We start from the raw sequence: 19,481 nt of genomic DNA on the forward strand, positions 1-19,481 counted from the left end.
TGAAAAATGTAAAATGCACTCCAATATCGACTCTAAACAATCGATAGTGAGTTGGGTGGGGAACTGACCCAATATAGGTTCTTTTATATGCCTCAATGAAGAGGATTTCAATATTTTTCTAGTGCGAAGATAAGAACAAGCAGAAAGTAGAAAAAAAAAACATAAATAAAAATGAGAAACATGATATGGAATTGAAGATTTCTCGATTCAGTTCATTATCAATGCAAACTCAAAGCAAATGATAGATAGCTACCTTAAATTGAGGATTTCTCTACTCAGTTCATTGTAACTATAGACTTGAAAAGTAAATGACAGTAATGAAAATGATGAATTTTCATATGAAGATTTCTCTATTCATATAAACAATGAATAAAAGTAAATAACATAGCCTGAAAATTTCTCTATTAAGACTTTATTTATAGAGAAAATGAAGCCGTTGAGTGTTGAGCCCAACAACCAATGAGAAGTACCCACTTGCCATTGATTTTGGTTAGTGGGTTGCTGAAAAAACAAGCAAAATTAGAAAAGTTGCTTTGGTGTTGTTCCCTAGGTTAAGCTCCCTAGGTAATTCAAAATATCTTCCAAGCAAAACTTGTTTCCCTCCATTAGCGAGCTTATTTTATCATTCATTTTTTAAAATAAGCTCAGGACTCCATCCTGACTCATGCACCTAACTTAACAAAAGTTGGCCAGCATGCCCCTTAGCTTCTTCTCTGATCCTGCTTTGAAGTGTGACGATTCGAGCATGCTATGTTTATCCAAATGCTACTAAATTTTAATATGTTGTTCTACACATATAGAGGAACAACGTTTGTGAAGAACTCGAATCCACTTGAGACTGGAAAATACGATTTGGCATGGCTCAAACTAACTAGTCGTCAGAGATAGTTCCTTCAAGTAGACTTCATTGTTTAATTCGCTGAGTATTCTACTCTTATCCAAATGATGACGCTACATTTGGACAAAATATAGTAGACACTCATTTGAACCATTTTTATGAAGAAGAAATATTCATTTGAGCATTGAAAGTTGCTTATCGGATTGGAAGTTTGGCAGATTGGGCTGGAAAACATGTTTCAGTATTTCATGCCCTGAAGACTCAATACGTATCCAAATGCTGTAAATGTGGGGTATATTGTAGGAAACATCCAAATGAACAACTTTTATGAAGAAAGAAACTTCATTTGAGCATTGGAAGTTGTTCATCGGGCTGGATTCATCTTACTACTACTACTGTCATAAACACTTCCTTCTGATATGCTTTCAATGTTTGATAGTTTGAGAGGCTACGTACGCTTATCCAGATGCTTCCCAATTTGGATATGTCTTAGGAGAAATCCAAATTGACAAATTTCATGAAGGGGAGGTTGTCATTGAATGAGATTTTCTTGCGCAAACAAGGAGGACTTGCCATTGTTGGTGTAAACATTTTGATGCACCTGTCATGAACACTTTGCTTGAACATTGGAAGTTGTTCATTTGACTCACTCCCTTTGACTAGCCATGAATGTATAGTCATGTTTTAGCTATATTGATGAACTATAGTTTCTTCATTCTAATCCAAGGCAAGTTTCCAATTTTGGTTCAACTAGTCCCTTTGCTAGTCTGTCATATTAATACACTCCTAATTTCGTTTAATTATTCTTGGTCTGGATGGTTTTTGCCTATGATATATGAATATGAGAATAAGGCCTATAATATAATATGTTAGTTGGGAACGACTTTGATAATGGTATGTTCGCTGACTTTGATTAGTCACCAAATGTCACCAAATAATGATGATTGTTGTCACTTATTTTTGTAGTGCATGTTGGCATTATTCTTTATTTCTATACAATGTTCTTTAGAAAGGCTCTACATAAAAATAAAATAAAATTCCAAACATAAAATTAGGGAAAAGAAAAACTATATCACTTGAAAGCAAAGATTCATAGAAAGACGAAAAGGGTGTTTTCCCAAATATAAAGTCATGATTGGACCATAGGGGCTACATTAGAAACTGCAGGGCATGAGACATTGTTGAAAAGATTTACACATATTTCATCTCTCAGGATATTTCATCTTCAGTTTGATAGCTTGATTTCAAAACCATCTTAAATGAACATGTATATTATGTTTTTATGAAGTATAATATCATGGATATTATGTTTTTATTACATGTTATGAAAAAGAATAGTTTCGGATGTTTTCTTTTTTAAATGAGTATAGTTTCACACCGCTGTGTCTCCATATTAAATACATAAACATCTCCAAAGCAGTTGATGGCTGCCAACCACTGCCTATCAGAGCTGAGCTGGTGAACATTTTTGTTATGGGAGGTTCACTAGGTGGTAATTCTTGATCCTGCAAATCACGGCAAGGGGTGAACCTGTGCACTAGTTCTGCTCAGCATCTCATTTCCTTATCCTTTACTGGTTATTATTTCAAGTCTAATAATTGTTTGAACCACAGATATTGAAGTGGCCAACATAAAGGAGTGCAATTATATTAAGGCTAATAACCATAATGTCCAAATCAGCTGGGTTTGTTAGAAGAGCACATGGATAGCACGTGCTCTAAGTCAGATTTGTTAAACAAGTTGTTAAGTCGGTTACTTAGCTTCTGAGATTGTAATTAGCTATAAAGGTTGTACTGTTACATTGTAATTATAATTACGAAATCAATAGACAATTCTCAACTTCAATAATCTCTGCTATCTTCTTCACTCTTCTGCTTCCTCTTCTGCTTCTTTATTCATTCTTTTTCATTCTTCTTCATTCTTCTTCTCTACTGTTATCATGGTATCACGAGCTTAGGTTCGATTTTGAGTTCTATTCGCTTCCGCATTCTATTCTTCCTTGTTCCTCTGCTTCTTTCTTCTGTCAATCTCAAATCTCAAATTCTCATTTTCTCTGCAACTTTCTCCAAACATTTTCGTTCTTTGAAACCCTAATTTTGTTTTCATGGCTTCCTCTCTCAAAATTGATGGCCTTTTGGGCATGCTTACCATTCGGCTTAACGATGACAACTTCCTGAAGTGGAGTTATCAACTGGAGTCGGTCCTCCAGGGCTACGATTTGTTCGGCCACTTTGATGGTTCATATGTTTCTCCTCCCAAATTTGCCATTGTCGGTGAAGAAGGCGCTACTTCTGAACTCACTGCGGCCTATAAAGATTGGATTCGCACAGACAAGGCACTCTTGAGCCTTCTTATTGCATCTTTGTCAGATGAAGCACTTGAGTATGTCATCGGGAGTCAAACGGCTCGAGAGGCATGGCTTCATCTCTGCGATCGCTACGCATCTGTTTCTCGAGCAAGAATTAATCATCTGAAAACAAAACTGCAGACTGCTCAAAAAGGTGGATACTCCATTGAGCGATTCTTGCTTCGTCTTAAACACATTCGTGACCAATTGCGTGCGGCTGATGTGCTCATTTTCGATGATGATTTTGTTATCGCTGCGTTGAATGGTTTACCCCCAGAGTATGCCATAATCAAGACTATTCTGATTGCTCGTGATTCTCCAATCACTCTTAAGGATTTTCGCGCTCAACTCCTAGCTGCAGAGCAAACTGCTGAGGCTCGTATTGTTCATCACTCAGGTCTGTATGCTGCGAATTCATCTTCTAGTGTTCGGCCCTCTTCTGTTGCTTCTGGTCAAGGCTTACTGCCTACTCCTTCTCATCCTCTGCCTCATGTGCATTCTTCTCGTGGCTTTTCTGTTGCCAATCCCCGGCAACGGCGCCAAAAACTTGTTGCGTCGATTCAGCTGCACCAAAATGGATTCAGCTGCATCCTCAACTTGTGATACTCGCAAGTGCACGAGCCGTTTGGTAGTATAGCATATGTAAGTGCGAGGTCGATCCCACGAGGATTGGTGATTGAATGATCCAATTTGTTTCCCCTACACAAAATAGAAATGAAAAAGAAAATAAATAAAACAAGAAAAAAAAAAAATAACTCAAGCAAATAAGTTCCCAAGTTCAATTAGATTAACGGATTGATTCTAGCTAAAGTATGATTAAGCCATGGTGTTTGGTCATAACCTTGTGTTCCTAATTCCCTAATTTGATCATTTGTTGTCTAACCTAAAATTAAGCATTAGGAACCCATTAAGCATAGAAGAACAATTTAAACAACCAAGCATGTATCTAATCCCTGTTGTCGAATGTCCATACATACTCTTCCTATTCATAGTTCAATTCGAATTAAAGCATGGTGTCTACTCTTAATTCAAACCAAGATAGCTAACATGCAAGCCTAAATGGTGATCAATCATTCAAACTAGCATATTAACTTATAAGCATAATAAATAAGAACAAAAACCATAATTGAAACTTGGAAACTAATTAAACTCGAAAATAAAGAAAAGAATTTACATAACAATGAAAAGTAAAGTGGAACTAAGAAAAACTTAAGGAGAATTTCAGCACAAATATTTCATTACAACAATTGAAAACTAGAAAGAGAAACTAAGAGAATTTGAGGGAGAGAAGGGAGGGGAGCTCTAGAGAAGTATTTGAGAGCTCCCCCCCTTGGGGGTGTGTTTTGAAGCTTGAAGGCTTCTCTATTTATAGGGCTAAGAGGGAGGAACAACATGATGAAATCCAACACCACCATTCCTCTTTTGCTGCTGCACCTCAAGCATCTTCACATGGGTTCAAAGGTGATCAGTTGTGGCTGCCTTTGCTGCCAACCCATGTGATTGCCTTTTGGTTGCTGAAAAACGAGTTTTCTGAACCAGGCTTGGTGTAGGAAGGCCAAAGGTTTCAAAACGTATCCAATGGGGCTCAAATTTGGATATGTTATACTAGACACCCATTGGAACAACTTCTATGAAGAAAGTATTCCCATCGGAGCAGTAGAAGTGTGCGTTTTGGGCCTTGCAAGTTGGCTGCCGAACAGAGACTGGAATTGACTTCATTTCATTTCATTTCATTCTTTTTGCTTCACATGCATGCACATGCCTTCTCTATAATAACTCCAGCATGTACCAACTTGATCCTTTAGACTTTCATAGCTGGAATGCCTCCCCACTTCACTCATTATGTTGGATCCAAAGTCAGTTGCAGCATGGGTGAGGCACATGGCTTAAAGGAGGAGACAAGGCTCAAAGCTGGCAGCTGCAAATCCTCCTGAGCATGGTTCCGTGTTGGACGGGCTAAGGACTCCACATATGTTCAATTGGGCTGAAGTTTGGATATGTTATACTAGACACCCAATTGAACAACGTCTATGAAGAATGTCTCCTCATCCGAGTTGTGCAGATTGCTGAAATGAGACCTGCAAGGGGACTTACGAAACTGGACTGACAAGAAGTGTGGCCCAACTTTGGTTTTGTCTTTAAGCTCTTGCTCTTATCCCAATCAGCCCTTAACATGCATGGATTGCATCAAATGTGATCTCTTGCTATCTTAACCTACAAAACACACAAACAGAGGTAAGTGACTCAAAATAAAGAGAAACTAAGCAAAATCACTAAGTAAAGAAGGCAAGCAAGTGTATGAAATTATGGACTTATCAAAACAGAAAATGGATTAAAAGCACAAGTTTAACTCAATAACATAACCAAATCATAAGCTAGAAGGGTACAAAATGATATACAATTATGAACCGATCATTTTCTTCTAGTCGTGGAAGGTTTAATGGCGGCCGGAATCAACATTCTCAGTTTCACTCATCTGGTTTTCGTGGTGCTCCCTCTTCCAATTATGGTACTCCTTCTTCCAATTATGGTGGTTCTGGTTCATACAAGGTTGTGCCATAATGTCAAATATGCAGCAAACATGGTCATACGACAGCGAACTGTTATTATCGCAATGCTCCCTCTTCAGATGCTCCTTCACCTGTTGTTGAGTGCCAAATCTGTGGCAAACGAGGGCATGCTGCTTTGGATTGTTATCACCGCTCTAACTATGCATTTCAAGGGCAAGCACCGCCATCTTCCTTAACTGCTATGAAGGCTCAGTCCTCTTATTCTCCATAGCAAGTCTGGATTGCTGACACAGGAGCTTCTCATCATATGGTTGACAATGCCTCTCACCTGCATATGTCACTTCTTGTGATGTGACTGAGAATGTCACTGTTGGTAATTGGGAAGGTTTGGAAATTCTTAATCTTGGCACTACCTCTATTTCTTGTGCCAATACTAGATCTTTATCTCTGCCATCTGTGTTTCATGTTCCCAAACTTAAAGCCAATCTATTATCGGTTCATCAATTGTGTAAAGATAACAATTGTCTTATCACCTTTGATGCCTCTGGTTTTTGCATACAGGACAAGCTCACCAAGCAAATTGTTCTTCAGGGCAAGAGTAATCAAGGCCTCTATCACATTCCTCTAGCTGCTTCTTCTGTCTTGAATCGTGCCTCCTATTTTTCTTCTGCTCCAGTTGCCTATCTTGGCCAACAAATAAAGTCCTCTCTTTGGCATCAAAGGTTAGGTCATCCAACAAATGAAGTTGTGAAACTAATGCTTCAAGCTTCTACTGTGTCTGTTTCTGTTGATTCTGTTTCTGCCCTATGTTCTGCTTGTTTGCACGGCAAAATGCAAAAGTTTCCTTTTCCTAGTTAGCATATTAGGTCTACTATAGCTTTTCAGAGGATCCATAGTGATGTATGGGGTCCCTCTAGAAATAAATCCATAGATGGATATCGTTATTCTGTCTCATCTGTTGATGAATGTACTGGTTTCCTGTGGCTTTATCCACTGTTCAATAAATCTGGAGTTTTTGAGATCTTTCTTAAGTTCTATGCCTTTATTAGTACTCAATTTGGTGCTCATCTTCAATATTTTCAAAGTGATGGGGGTGTTGAATTTAATAGTTCACAATTTTCCTCTTTTCTTAACTCAAACAGCATCATTCACCAGTTGTCTTGTCCTTCCACTCCTCAGCAAAATGGTCTTGCTGAGAGAAAGAATCGCCATGTTATAGAAACTGCCTTAACTCTGTTAGTTACTGCTAGCCTTCCTGGTCAATTTTGGTATCATGCTGTGGCACATGCTGCTTACTTGATCAATTTCATGCCTAGTATTGTTCTTAGGAATCAGTCTCCTTTTCAGAAGTTGTTTGACAAGCCTCCACCTCTTCAGCATCTAAGGGTCTTTAGCACTGCTGTTTATCCATATATTAGACCATTTAATGAACATAAACTTCAATCTAGGACTGTACAGTGTGTTTTCATGGGATATTCTCAGGGTTACAAAGGTGTTATATGCTATAACACTACTACTCAACCGATTCCTTCTCTCTAGACATGTGGTTCATGATAAGAGTGTCTTTCCTTTTAAACACTCCAAGCCTTCACTTCCATCTAGCACTCTTTCTTCTTGTACTCCATCTTCTTTCAAGGCTCTACCTATTGTAGTTTCTTTTTCACACCATGTCCCTTCCTTGGCTTCTAGTCCAGATCCTAGTCTTGCTTCCTCCCATTCCTCTGATGTCCCTTCCCATATTTCTGCATCTTTTGGTGGTGATCCAGTTTTAGTTGCTTCGAGTGTAGACTCTACAGAGAATTTCCAATTCTTAGTGATCAACAATTACAAGTTCTTTTGCCTTCTCATGAATCTTCTTCACCATCTATGCCTCCTCCTATGCATCCTATGCAAACAAGGTCTAAGAGTGGTATTGTCAAGACTAAGCCATTTGAGGATTATCAATGCTATCTTACTACTATTCCATCCCTTCATGAAGCTGCTGAACCAGCTACTTATAAGGCTGCTTTTAGTCATCTGTTTGGATACATGCTATGAGGGAGGAAATTGAAGCTTTGCACACCCAAGGTACCTGGGATTTAGTTCCTATGTCTGTGGATAAAACATTGTTGGTAGCCGATGGGTTTATAGAGTCAAGAAGAACTCAGATGGGTTTGTAGCAAGACATAAGGCTCGCTTGGTTGCACAAGGTTTCAATCAAGCTCCTAGTCTAGATTTTAGTGAGACTTTTAGTCCTGTTGTAAGGCATACAATAGTTAGATTGGTTTTGAGTATTGCTGCTATGAACATGTGGTCTCTTAGACAACTTGATGTGAAAAATGCTTTTCTTCATGGTGACCTTGAAGAAGAAGTGTTTATGCGCCAACCTCAAGGTTTTGAAGACTTTGCATATCCAACCCATGTTTGTCGATTGAGAAAATCTCTTTATGGGCTAAAGCAAGCACCCCGGGCTTGGAATGCGAAATTCACAGGTTATCTCCCAGCCATTGGTTTTACTGCTTCTCATTATGATCCAAGTCTCTTTCTTAAGCATGTTGGTTCAGATAGTGTCATTCTTTTACTCTATGTTGATGATATTATCTTCACTGGTTCTAAAGATAGTTTAGTCCAAGAAGTTATTGATGAATTAAGTGCTGTGTTTGAAATGAAAGATATGGGTCAGTTAACCTACTTCTTAGGTTTACAGATTTCCTATAATAATAATGGAGATATCTTTGTCTGTCAAACGAAATATGCTAAAGATTTACTTATAAAGGCTGGTATGGATACATGTCGACCTTGTACTACTCCATGTAAGCCACATTGTCAGCTTTTGGCTTCTGAGGGTGATTCCTTATCTAATCCAACCATCTATAGAAGTATTGTTGGCGCACTGCAGTATTTGACATTCACCCAACCTGATCTTTGTTATGCTGTTAATATTGTATGTCAGTATATGACTCAGCCTTCGGATTTACATTTTCAGTTGGTTAAGCGCATCTTGAGATATATTCATGGTACTTTGGATCATGGTCTGACTTTTACAAGTGGATCTTGGGATCTTCATGCTTACAGTGATGTAGATTGGGCCTCAAATGTGAATACTCGCAGGTCAACTACTGGTTTTGTGGTATTTCTTGGCAACAATCCAGTTTCATGGTAGTCTAAGAAGCAAACTTCTGTTTCTAGAAGTTCCACTGAGGCTGAGTATAGGGCATTGGCTAATGCAACAGCTGTTTTGGCTTGGGTTCGACAAGTTTTACTTGATTTGAAGGTATTCTTACCACAGCCTCCTACAATACATTGTGACAATCTTTCAGCCCTTGCTTTAAGTTCAAATCCTGTGTTTCATTCTCGAATCAAACATTTAGATATTGACTTTCATTTTGTACGGGAAAGGGTACAGAAGAAAGACTTGATTATGCAGTATATTCCCACTGAAGAACAAGTACCAGACATCTTCACAAAGGGATTGCATGGTCCTATTTTTCTGAGACATTGCAGAAATTTGCAACTTAGCAGCTCAGCTGGGTTTGAGGGGGAATGATAACCATAATGTCCAGATCAGCTGGGTCTGTTAGAAGAGCACATGGATAGCACGTGCTCTAAGTCAGATTTGTTAAACAAGTTGTTAGTCGGTTACTTAGCTTATGAGATTGTAATTAGCTATAAAGGTTGTACTGTTACATTGTAATTATAATTACGAAATCAATAGACAATTCTCAACTTCAATAATCTCTGCTCTCTTCTTCACTCTTCTGCTTCCTCTTCTGCTTCTTTATTCATTCTTTTTCATTCTTCTTCTCTACTGTTATCAAAGGCGATTTCGAAGGAAAAGAATCTTTAGGGAGGAGAATCGAATAAGGCAAGATGACAAGGCTTTTCTTCTTATTCCTTTTTTCCGGGTGAGATATCAAAAGTCCTGTCCCTTTTTACAAGAACTCCTACTCTATTTATAGGGGGAACAAAACATGAATTAATTTACAAGCTGACCGCCTCGTCTTGGAGCGGAGCTGTTTGTGTCACATCATATCTGTCATATGATGGGTGGTTGGGATTTGTCCACGTCCTCCGCTCATTATGACCTTCTTACATTTCTACTAGGGGCGGGCCTAGACAGAATAGCCTTCTGCACACGCGACGGCAGTCCCATTTGGTGAGGTGGTGGTTCGGGCGGTTTACATCTGGCTTTCGAAAGGACATGGGCACGTTTTATGAGGCGCAATGGGTCCGCAATCAGAAGGGTCTTGTCATTGACGTGGCTGGCTTACATCCTTTCGATCATCCCAAGACAGCCCGGAGGCCGAGGCCGAGGGAATCTTGCTTGTTTCTTCCGGTGCATTGTACGAGGCCCATGTGTCGTGCTTTTATTGGGTAGATGAGCTTGGTGTGTGCCGAGTGTCAACAATAATGTTTCTTGTGAAGCTCCAATTCCAATGGGCCCTACATTCGGACTTCTAGACAAGAAGCACTTCCCTACTCTAAGAGATTATCTTCTAAAATTTGATTGCTCCGAACAAATAGCTTTTGTATTTATGATGCTGAGGTACGTACCATACTTATTGCTTGATATATTTTGATCCCTTTCTCAGTTTCTGCCATTAATTCTTACCAGTTTCACCTTTCTATTTTCTTGTGCATGGACGACCGTGTAGGTTTACATCTTTCCAGAAAATTTGAGAAAGGCCCTCCCTCCACCATTGCCTAGACTCAAATATCTTCAGGTCTTCATGCTTACTTCTCCAACAGAGGCTACAGGTTCTGCATTGTGGAACTCTTTGCTTTGGATGGCACCTTCTGCTAAGATTAGTTCTAACATAATTAATTGGAAGGGGATTGTGAAATAGTTTGAATGAAAGTTAAATTTGTTTAGATGCTTCTCTTGTTTCTAACTAGTCTATTCGAAATTCAGTTTGCTTTTTTTATATAATTGTTATCTATTATTATTAACCCAAAACTCCCCCCTCCTCCCTCCTAAATAAGGGGGAATGCTATCTACATTCTCACTTACCTTCTCCTTTCTGCCTCTCAGCTACTAACTTTGAAAGAAAATAAATAAATAAATAATCCAATGATGTGCGAGATCTCCTTTGTTTTGCCAACAGTTAGAAATCTTCTTCACCACTGCAGGCTGCAGCTTACATTTTGTTTTCAATCACGTTGCATTACATATGACCATCTCTATATTACTTAAATCTCTGGCGCCCATGCCCATCCCCGTTATGTTCTTCTTCTTCTTCTCTAAATTGAGCAAATGAACCTACATGTATAAACTGGAGTTTTTTTTCTTTTGTTGGTTGTTGCATTTTTACCGAAGCTATGAAAATATAGAAAAATCTTTCTGGGTTTTGCTTTGCAAATTTTGGCCAAATTAACATACCTTCGTACCCAAATTTACATCTTTCTAACGTAAATTTTTTTTAAATAAATCTGAAATGTGTCATAGAGGAGATATGGGCTACAATGGTGAGAATAATGAGCATACACCGTCACACAACTATGGGTTAAAGAGCTATCGAGAGTTTTCTTTGGACTGGTTTTAAGCAAATTGGTCGAAGAAAATTGAATATTGTGCATTAATTATATGCATATATAGTTTTCATAAGCTTAAATTCATATTAATAGGGGTAAACATGGAATAAAATAGTTAATCATTTCAATGGATTAAAGGAGTGACACATAGCACACAAAAAAGGGAGAAGGTAGTAGAGAGGATAAGGTAAAGAGAATAAGAGGGAAGGTAAATAGCATTCCTTACTAAATAAATCCAAAAACTCGGTTACATTTTCATTAAATTCAAAAAATGCCCTTACTAAAAAAACAAACATCAAGGACACCAGACAAATATCTTGGTCTCTCCGCCATTTAGGGTTGATCAAGGAAAGAGGATGTCAGCTACATTAGAGAGTGAGTCAGACAAAAGATTGAGGGATGGAAACAATGCTATTTGTCAATGGCGGGCAAAGAGGTGCTAGTGAAAGCAGTGGCTGCAATTCCAGCTTATTGCCTTATCCCATGTCGTGTTTCAAGCTCCTAGCTGCCACCTGCAAAGAAATCAACAGCGATTTAAGATCCATTGGAAAGCTTGGGGTAAGCTGTGCCTTCCCAATGATCAAGGATTATGAAAATTTGCACGTTTTTATAATAAGCCAAAGTGCTTCTTGTTAGAGTATAGTGCTTTAGATTGTGACACTTGTCACAATCTTAATGTAGTGGTTAGTTAGTTAGTTTTCTGTAGCTATATCTAAAACTATCTCATGTAATTACTTATCAATTAAGAGAATATATCAGATTGTTCTTTAGCCTTTCTCTCTCTCTCTCTCTCTCTCTCTCTCTCTCTCTGTGTGTTCTTGATTCAATCTACAGAGTACAGTATATGTTTGATCAGTTGATATAGCTTAACATGGTATCAGAGCAAGGTTTCACGTGTTGGGCCCAACGGCCACACGTGCTCCCACGCCACCCAATATGTGTTGTCCACGTGTTAGGCTTGAAAGTTCGCCACACGTGCGGGGGCGTGTTGAGAGTATTTGTCCCACATTGAAAAGTTAAGGGACCTAGCCTGGGTTTATATGGAGTTGGGCTACTCCCCCCATTGCCAATTGGTTTTGGGGTGGAACCTCAACTTCCTTCATGGTATGGACAACACAACCTGTAAAGTATCAGGAGAAAAACCATGCATTTCTGCTCCAATTCAAGCCTCTCCTCAGATCCCTGTGGCACCTGACATCAGTTCTAGTTCTGGATCATACACACATGGTTTTTCTCCTGATACTTTACAGGTTGTGTTGTCCATTCCTCCACTCAATTTGCATCCCATGCAAACTAGAAGCAAAAGTGGGATTATCAAACAAAAGGCTCTCTTAGCAAGTGTTCAAGACTCTGGGGGAATTGATATGTGCTTGGTTGAACCATCTAGTTACAAGTCTGCAATCAAAGTCCCTGTGTGGTTACAAGCCATGCAAGAAGTTAATGCCTTACATGCTCAAGGCACTTGGAGTCTAGTTCCTTTACCATCAAACAAGAATCTGGTTGGATGTAAATGGATTTTCAAGATTAAGAGACACTCAGATGGGTCTATTGCCAGACACAAAGCACGCTTAGTTGCTAAGGGTTTCAGTCAAGAACCTGGATTGGATTATGGGGAGACTTTTAGCCCTGTGGTGAAACCTACCACAGTCAGGTTAGTTCTTGCTCTTGCTGCCCATTTCAATTGGCCTCTTTGACAATTAGATGTCAAAAATTCATTTTTGCATGGCATCCTACAAGAGGAGGTATACATGTCACAACCTCCTGGTTTTGAAGATCCAAATCATCCTCAGCTTGTGTGTAAACTGCTTAAATCCCTCTATGGGCTAAAACAGGCTCCTAGGGCTTGGAATGAACGTTTTACTCAGTTTCTTCCTTCTTTGGGCTTTGACAACACATACTCTGACTCCTCTTTATTTGTTAAGCATGTTGGTCATGAGATTGTGGTGCTGCTCCTCTATGTGGATGACATCATTATAACTGGCAGTGCTTCTAGTGCTATTACACAGGTTATTAGTGCTCTTACTACTGAATTTGATATCAAGGATTTAGGGTTACTCCACTTTTTCTTAGGGATTCAAATCACTAAAACTGCAGCTGGTTTGTTTCTCTCTCAAACTAAATATGTTGCGGATCTGTTGGTTAAATCTGAAATGTTTGAAGCTAAACCCTGTGATACACCATGTCTCCCTTACAACAGGTTACTCAAAGAGGATGGAGACCCTTATTCAAATCCTAAGTTGTATAGAAGTATTGTAGGGGCTCTACAATACTTAACTTTCACCAGGCCAGATATTGCCTTTTCTGTGCACCAAGTCTGTCAGTTTATGCAGAATCCAATGGTGTCCCATTTTACTGCAGTTAAACGTATCTTACGATATCTAAAAGGCACAATGCAGTTTGGTATATCATATACTAGAGGTGATTTGCAGTTAAAGGCCTTTAGTGATGCTGATTGGGCAGGGGACCCTAATGATAGGAGATCTACTACTGGTTTGGTGGTATTTTTGGGTAACAATCCAATTTCGTGGTCCTCTAAGAAGCAACAAACTGTTTCCAGATCATCAACCGAAGCTGAATATCGTGCTTTATCATTTACCTCAGCTGAATTGGATTTGATCAAACAGTTATTAGCATTTCTGCGCATTCCACTCCCTAGTGTGCCTGTACTCTTTTGTGACAATCTGTCCGCCATTGCCTTGTCCTTTAATCCTGTTCAGCATCAAAAGACCAAGCACATTGAAGTAGATGTGCATTTTGTTCGCGAAAGAGTCTCTCAGAAACAACTATCAGTGCAGTTTGTATCTTCTCAAGAGCAGTTTGCCGATATTCTTACAAAGGGTTTGAGTGGCCCTCTTTTCAGAACTCATTGCTGCAATCTCATGCTTGGTTCCTCAAAGCAAGATCTTGAGGGGGGATGTTAGAGTATAGTGCTTTAGATTGTGACACTTGTCACAATCTTAATGTAGTGGTTAGTTAGTTAGTTTTCTGTAGTTATATCTAAAACTATCTCATGTAATTACTTATCAATTAAGAGAATATATCAGATTGTTCTTTAGCCTTTCTCTCTCTCTCTCTCTCTCTCTCTCTCTCTGTGTGTTCTTGATTCAATCTACAGATTACAGTATATGTTTGATCAGTTGATATAGCTTAACACTTCTTAGAGAAATAGTCTCAAACAAGATTTTTAAAGAAAATAGTAGCTTCTTAGAGAATATGGTGCTTCTTATCAACTTGCATTATTTTGTAATGATAGGAACCGTTTATTTTTCATGTCTTCCCTTCAATACAAAAACTCATTCGAATCAGAAACCATTTGACCTTTTCTTTTTTTTAGAACAAAACCATTTGACCATTTGATTATATGGTTGTCGTAGTGTTTTTGGGAAGCACCATATTCCATCATTTTCTTTGTCACAAAGAAGTCTTAAAGGTTCACTATGCCAAAAAAGGGCTTTAGCAACGGATAAAATCCGTTGCCTATTACACATAAATACCGTGGTATTGGTGACTGTTGCCTATTCCTATGTAATAGGCAACGGATATTCTCCGTCGCTGTTTGTCACTTACTACATCGGATATTTGGTAAACTCCGATGCGTAAATGATTTTCGAGTGCCAAAAAAAGGTTGACTTCTGATGCCTAAACCCGAAACAGCATCAGTAGTTTCAAAAGGGATGAGGTTAAAGAGGTCTAACAGCATCAGTGACATCTACTATGCTGATGCATATTATCAATTACAACATCGTAGAAATAAATAATGGTGTTGTGAATTGTGTTATACATCATCGCTTTTTTTATTTTGTAGACGTGAAAAGCCTCCAATAGTGCTGGTGGTTATATAAATGCTGATGCTACTTCTCGTTTTAGGCATCAGTGATAATAGATGTCTGGTTGTTGTTTTTATCTTTCAACTTCAGTTATTTCTGGAAAAATGAAGTTGTTATAAACAATAGGCATCACTTATATAAGCAAAGGGTAGGTATTTATCTTGTTTCACATCACACTTTACTTAGTTCTGTGTTAGTATTTAAGAAAGGCCTGATTTCCAAATCATGTTGTGTTGCCATTGCTCATTAAAAAACACATTATATAAACAGTAATTTAAATATATCCATAATGTCTATATATATATAAGCAAAATACTTGAATGATCCATACTTATCACATCCAAATCACAATTCTACCAGCCCTACACCACAAATTATCCATACTTGTCTATGCATAAGCAAAATACTAGCTAGAAAGACATGTAAAATGAAGGAATGTTTAGCTCAATCAAAAAGCCATTCTAGGACATGAGTTGCCAATTCTTCTCGCACCTCATCCAATTCCATTTGGGTGTATGTGTCCTTCCTTCTAGCTTTATACTAGGAAAAAAGAAAAAGGAAAAAAGCATGTAAATTGTAAACACAAACAGCAGAAATATAAACATAAACTTAAAAAATCCAAGGTACTAAATTTGCATAAGATATGTTGTCATTTCAAATTGACCAATATGCAAATTTACCAAATCATATTGGTGAACAAGAAAATCTAATTTGTCAACCAAACTAATTAGATGACAGCAAGTCATTAAATGGATCCCACTTCATGTTTCAACTAGGAATTAAATGATCATGTGATGGGGTAGAGAGTAAGCAAGAATCAATTTTTCTGTTAAGAGTAAGATAAGAGTCAATGGTGAACCATATGCAACCAGACCTCAACATAAGAGTCAATTCTATTAGTTTTTTTTTTATCTAGAGAAGAAACTTCATAAATCATGAACTCAGCAACAAAAAATCAGAACACATTACTTCATTAGACATGCGACCATCACAGTCATGAAACTTTCACACAATCAGGGAAAAACATTAATGTTTTGAGATCATAATGCACATGCCAAGAGAGGTAGAGAAACTACACCAATGCCATCAATATCAGAGATGTTACCAGTTTGACAGTGTGTGTATCATACTCCCAAGTTGTCCAGGTCTGGGGTCTCTCCCTGCAGCAAACTGGACCTGCTTTTCACAAGATTGAATACTTAAAGGGAATGAGCAGAAACCAAAGAGAAGAAAGAGGAAAGCAAAAACAAAGAGAAAAAAAAATCCAATAATTTAAAGCCAAGGCAGCAATAAAGCTCAAACCTCCAATAATTTTAGCAGGCACCATAACCTATTACAATCAGAATTCAATTTTAAGCAGTGGCGGTATTGGTAACTGCACTCAATTTGCTCCAAGTGCAAGTAAGACAAATTTATATCCAAAGGACTTGTCCAAAAGTGATGCATTTTTCACTATATCCTTTCATTTTTTATTTAGAATGACATTTGTTAAGCATGGAGAACATAAAGTACCAGAAGTGACACACTCCACATAATCACATTGAAACCATATAGCCTTAACCATTACTACACATTCAGAGATGTAAATCACCAACAACTTTTGAAAAATAAGAGGATTACGCATTTGAATCATGCCTTGTTTGTCTCAGCTAGTGTAAGAACAGTGAGCTGTTTCAGCTTTAGGACTTGATCAGGGACCAATTGGGGAAGACGACTGGCATCACCTACAATTGAACTATGTTTCAGTTTCTTAAATTCCATCACAATAAGAAATAGAGAAGCTTGCATAATTTTTTTTTTACAAAAACTCAGAAATTTAAGGGAAATAGTTCTCTAAAATAAAATAAAAAAATTAACCATAAGGAAAATAAATAAATAAATAAGAAAAGAAAACCATGGACTTAATAATGTTACGGAGTTGATGACAGAGGCAATGGTGCATAAAATTATAGCTGTGTTCCCTTTTAAAATGGTCAACAGTTAACAGATGATTTCTTAAGACATTATATCAGACATAGAAGCAGAAAAGAAACATTAATCGAGTTGGTGCAAGAAGGCCAAAGCAATCAATAGAGATTCACTAATGAGAAAATGGACCAAAAGATGAAGCAAGTTTTGCACGCTCACTCTTGTAGTCACTCCATGTTCCTTGTGAAAACAAGCAAAGCACATCCAAGTTCATAGAAGTTTTTGTTCCTTCAAGCTGCAAATATTACAGAGTCAAAAGAACTATTCCTACAATGACATTCGTAGCATGAAAACCCAATAACAATAATAAAAAAATTTAATTTTCTCTTTGGCTACACCAAAATTCTGATTTAGACATTTCTTGTTCATAAACAATGACCTAACTCCTAAAACAACAGAACCCTTCTCTCAACCAAAACAAGAACAACATTTCTGTTTAGCTAAGAACAACATCCCAAATAATTAAAATTTAAAATTTACCACATCATATTCCACCACATCCATTGGCCATCGTTAATTGGGAAAAAAAAAATACCAGTTGTAGCAGTGAGGATATCATCTCCTATTTCCTAACTTAACATTCAAATTCTCCATTCATTCTTAGTTTCTACCACCACAGAGCAGAAAAGGAAAATTTACAACAAAACAGAGAAGGAAAGAAAAAGAAAAGAAACCTGAACCAAACATCTCCAACTGCATCTTTTTGACTTTCTTTTTATATGCCATGGCATCTCCAGTGCTGCAAGCAAACCTGATGCATAGATTCATGCCTGCTATTTGGCATTGAATCTTTAGAAGGTTTGCAAATCTACTAGACCTAAGCAGTGAGCCTCCCATTTATCACATATACAACTTATCAATATTTTACATGAAACTACGCAGATTGAGTAAACAACAGAAGAATAAGAAGAAAAAACAGAATAATTCAAAACAAATAAACAAATGCCCATCAACAGCATACAGTTGTGACAAAATCTTCATTAAATTGGTTGATAGGTCCTCTTTTTGTTCCTCAATTATATAAAATTACAATCCATGCTACAATAAAAAGGTTTTGGCTTGAAAATCTAGGGTTTCTTCTAAGAAATTAAAATCAAACAGAGAAACCTGTTGAAAATGGCAGCAAGAGTATTGAAGTTGAGAGGGTCCTCGACGAATAACATGAGCTGTGCAGCCCTAACGGCAGAGCCAAACCTAACAATTGGAGCTCTGGTCATGGCGCCTATTGATGCTGGCCACCAAGGTACCCTCCGTCGTCCGCTCCAAGGCCTCGCGTCGGATCGCTGCCTCTCTCCGGCACTCCCCAAGTTTCAACGCTTGCTCGTACGACACCGTCGTTCCGGACAACACCGATTGGAGGATCTCGCTGTGAATCGTAAGAGTTGAGCATCTGATGGTTTTAGCAAGAATGGGGCAGTGACGGAGGAGAGAGAAGAAAGAGAGAGTTTCAGAGGGACTGAAAAAAATGAGAGGGCGAGGAGAGAATTTTTCAGGAGATGAAGTTTTGGGGTGACAGTTTGAGAGGGAGTGAAAAAATTGAGAGGGAGCTGGAAGTAATTGGGGCTAGAGTTTGAGAGGGAGATGAAGTTTCGGGCAGCGAGTTTGGAGGGAGAACGTGAAAATTTTGGATTAGGGTTGACTCGACTTTAGGCATCAGAGGGATGTTATCAAAAAATGTCCTCTTAAAAATAAAATAAAAACCAATCACTTTAGGCATCTGTAGTTATGTAGATGACGCTAAAGGGGAATAAAGGCATCGTCATAGAAAAACAAAAATTTGTGCTGATGTCTTTATATCTGTTTAGTATCGTTATTTATGAAATCGATGCCTAATCTACTAATAGCATCGATTTCGTATTTACCGATGCCTATGTAGTGTTGCTAAAAGTGAAATTTGGCATAGTGGTTTCAAATTTATCTAAGCTTTTGTGATAATGATCTGTGAATTAAGAAATGAAAAACAGATGGTTCGGATTGATAGAAAACAAAGTGGAGTCCCTACTTACGCATAAAAGAAGAACAAGAAGAAAGAAAATAAAGGTACTAACACATTTTGGATGGCCAGAATCGCCTACTTGCTTCAAATTTGCTGACTTGTCAAATAAAATTCGCCTACTGTGAACCTGCGGGCGGTACACGTGCGTTAGTTTGTAAGAGAATCTTGTGTTTGGCGCCAAAACTCTTCCGAGTATTGTCGACAGTTAAGAGAAATGGTATATTGGTTCTCTTCGATTCATTCTCCCTTCATTTTGGCTTCTATAAGAACTGTTCATCGAAACCACCAAAAAGTATAGTTGTCAAGAAAAAAAAAGTAAGAAATAACAAACCAATTAAATACTAACGTTCTCCAGTCACTACTCTTCCTATTCTCTTTCTGCCTGCTATTGTTTAGTTTTCAAGAAAGTTTCAAGATGGATCCAAGAAAGAAGGACGAGCCCTCATTTGAATTATTTGAAGCTCTTGTGAAGGCTACTGCCACC

The 19,481-nt window shown here is 38.1% G+C and overlaps 1 protein-coding gene across 11 annotated transcripts; it reads right to left on the reverse strand.

Annotated features, from left to right (window-relative positions):
- Positions 1-15,291: 15,291 nt before the first annotated feature.
- Positions 15,292-18,684, reverse strand: LOC110747779 (COP9 signalosome complex subunit 7-like). 11 transcript variants are annotated; one of them, XM_088251289.1, is made up of 6 exons: positions 18,109-18,672; positions 17,676-17,771; positions 17,161-17,236; positions 16,669-16,757; positions 16,139-16,209; positions 15,292-15,573 (listed from the first exon to the last, which is right to left on the reverse strand). In XM_088251289.1, exons 2-6 carry the CDS (start codon positions 17,730-17,732, stop codon positions 15,495-15,497), a joined length of 372 nt encoding a protein of 123 aa, XP_088107415.1. In that variant the 5' UTR covers positions 17,733-17,771; positions 18,109-18,672; the 3' UTR covers positions 15,292-15,494. The 11 variants fall into 11 exon arrangements, 7 of the variants coding, with proteins under 7 accessions (XP_088107415.1, XP_088107414.1, XP_088107412.1 ...); XM_088251288.1 differs by having other exon boundaries at positions 17,676-17,818; XR_015834808.1 differs by lacking the exon at positions 17,161-17,236 and having other exon boundaries at positions 16,654-16,757; positions 17,676-17,818; positions 18,109-18,684.
- Between the last annotated feature and the right edge of the window lie 797 nt (positions 18,685-19,481).

This window comes from Prunus avium, chromosome 3 (assembly GCF_965620075.1).
Source record: "Prunus avium chromosome 3, drPruAviu1.hap1.1, whole genome shotgun sequence".
NCBI lineage: Eukaryota > Viridiplantae > Streptophyta > Magnoliopsida > Rosales > Rosaceae > Prunus > Prunus avium.

Excerpts from the sequence above, each read along its gene's own strand:
- LOC110747779 (XM_088251284.1), bottom strand. The coding sequence starts at position 18,218 with ATGACCAGAGCTCCAATTGTTAGGTTTGGCTCTGCCGTTAGGGCTGCA. Across the intron at positions 16,210-16,668 it reads CACTAGCTGAGACAAACAAG|GTCCAGTTTGCTGCAGGGAG; the intron begins GCATGATTCAAA and ends TGTGAAAAGCAG. Across the intron at positions 15,574-16,138 it reads ATACACACACTGTCAAACTG|TATAAAGCTAGAAGGAAGGA; the intron begins GTAACATCTCTG and ends CTTTTTTCCTAG.